Genomic DNA, 2,177 nt, shown 5'->3' with positions numbered 1-2,177 from the left:
TTAGAAACAGCTATAAAAATGGTTCCTGAGAGAAATAAAACCACTTATTTCAGTGTGTGGAGATGCTTTCTCTACAACAAACAGTAGAAGAGCTCTTGAATTTGTCTACAACTTGAGGCCAAGATTTTCTTGATTTTTCTGATCACCCAGAGGAGAGTGAGCTACTCTGTGCAGGGCTTTATAAGTCCTTGTTTCCTAATCACTTTTATTTCCTTCCAGGAAATTCCTCTGTTAGCACTTCCTTGACTACCTGCCTCCACGTGCATTTCCCACAAGTGGTTTTAAACTCCACTAACTGAAAACCTCCTGGTTGGGCTCACTGGAAATTTTCTAACGAGGGTAAAGATGAAATGAAGATAGCTGCACCTAGGCCAGTGAGTGGACCCCAAGACAGTCTTCATGCCTACTGATAATATCCTTATTTTTATCCTTTCATTTTCCAGATCTTTTCCTCAGTATTCAACCTTTTTTCTCTTGTCTCTTTACCAAGGTGCTTGATAACTGTTTCGCAGTCTTTTCAGCCTTTCTGCAGGCCATCCAACTGTCATTTTTATATCACAATTCAGTCCATCAGACATACCTGCCCTACCATACCAAAGTCTTAATGTGACATGCCTTAGCACTCCACTTGCAATTTCTTACAAAGAAGGGTATGCCATTTCACTAATCACTGCTGAAGTTCTAAGTAGGAAACCACTAACAAGACCCTAGTGGATAGCAGAAAGAAAATTCTGATACCTACAACAAAGAAAAGAAGAAAGGAGAGGGGAGGAAAAGCTAACTTCAGGTCCTCAGCACTCCAGAAGGTCAGTCTTGCAAACATTTTTTTTTAACAACACATTCTTAGGCAAAGTCACAACAGAACAACAGATTTCCTGCTTAGCTATCTTGGAAGCAACAGGCCAGTGACCTGGCAGGCCAGGTGTTGGTGCTCATCTGCAAAGCTCAACTTAAGGTTATCCACTAAAACAGAGCAAATGGGACTGTTGCTCACATCACCAACAGGCACATTTTGTGTTTAATGTAGCTCTCCAGTCACACAAGAGAAGCATGTACAACAGGCACAAAGTCCTACCACAGCTGATATCACTGTTAAGAAACGTGACTGGCGTTTATATTTGAGAGCTTTCTTCACCGTCTCATTTGACTGTTCGATGTAATCCTGAGCATGTAAAATGTTGTATTCAATGCTGTCCAGCAGCTCCTGCTGCTCTGAGATGAGCATCTCCAGCTGAAGGAAGATGGTATGCAACTCATTGACCTGACATTCCAAGTCTAGAAGCTGCTGCTGACGTATTTGGACCAGAGCCAGGTCCTGCTTGGCCTCCAAAATATCTAGATCATGACCTACAATTTGAGGAGCTACAGGACTAGCTACCAGTTTCTCCAGGTCCTCCTCTCGCAGCTTCAGGCCTGCTAGCTCAGCCTGCCTCATCATCTTCTCCTTTAGTTGCACCACAAACTCAGTCTCACAGGCATAGTGGTGATTGATGATGCCACGGAACCGGCCAAGCAGGGCAGAAAGCTGGCTCTGGCGGATCCGGTGCTCAGCCCGCCAGTACTTACAGTCTGTGCCCAGCTCCTGCTGGATGGTGTTTAGCTTGGGCTGGATGAGCCGGGCTTGGCTGGTGAAAGAGGCTTTCATGATGCGCAAATCATTCTTCTTCCTGAATACGCTCTCCTCTGTAGTACAGCACAGCACACCTTGCTGCTGCTTGTCTATTAGCACAGACAGCCCTTCTAGCTCAGTCAGTGCCAGGGACAGCTCAGCTACTTCCTGGAAAAACTTCTCAATTGAGGTGACCTCACTCTCCTGGAAAGCCAGGTTGTCAAATACGAAGATGTCATCCAACTCCAAAGGGTCTCTTCCTCGGTGGACTTGGCTCTTCAGTTCCTCCAGTCTGTCCCTCATCTTTACCTCCAGCTTCTGGCCGCATCTGCAATGGAAGAACGCACATCAGCTTTGTTCAGTGGTGTGGAGAATCAGGAGCAGCTCCGTTTTGCGTCAGTGGAAGTTATTAAAAAATCTTTCCTTCCTAGGCAAGCAAATATTGACAGAGCCAATAGGCCGCTGCATTGTTGACTCAGTATCAGGTGGTAAAGCACATGGGATGGGCTAAACTGTGTGAGGAATGGGCCAGGCACCAATCAGATTTGTTAAGAGTTGGGACAAGAGG

General features: G+C 45.6%; 1 protein-coding gene across 1 annotated transcript; it reads right to left on the bottom strand.

Moving 5' to 3' along the window:
• Positions 1-1,018: 1,018 nt before the first annotated feature.
• Positions 1,019-1,912, bottom strand: LOC121169133 (syntaxin-3-like). Its single transcript, XM_040999589.1, has one exon. The coding sequence runs from the start codon at positions 1,910-1,912 to the stop codon at positions 1,019-1,021; it is 894 nt and encodes a 297-aa protein (XP_040855523.1).
• Between the last annotated feature and the right edge of the window lie 265 nt (positions 1,913-2,177).

The sequence above is a fragment of the Ochotona curzoniae genome, unplaced genomic scaffold (genome assembly GCF_017591425.1).
Source record: "Ochotona curzoniae isolate NIBS_2020 unplaced genomic scaffold, NIBS_Ocur_1.0 scaffold_1852, whole genome shotgun sequence".
Lineage (NCBI taxonomy): Eukaryota > Metazoa > Chordata > Mammalia > Lagomorpha > Ochotonidae > Ochotona > Ochotona curzoniae.
This window is presented reverse-complemented; position numbering and strand designations above follow the sequence as displayed.

Coding starts and splice junctions, on each gene's coding strand:
- LOC121169133 (XM_040999589.1), bottom strand. CDS start 1,912: ATGAGGGACAGACTGGAGGAACTGAAGAGCCAAGTCCACCGAGGAAGA.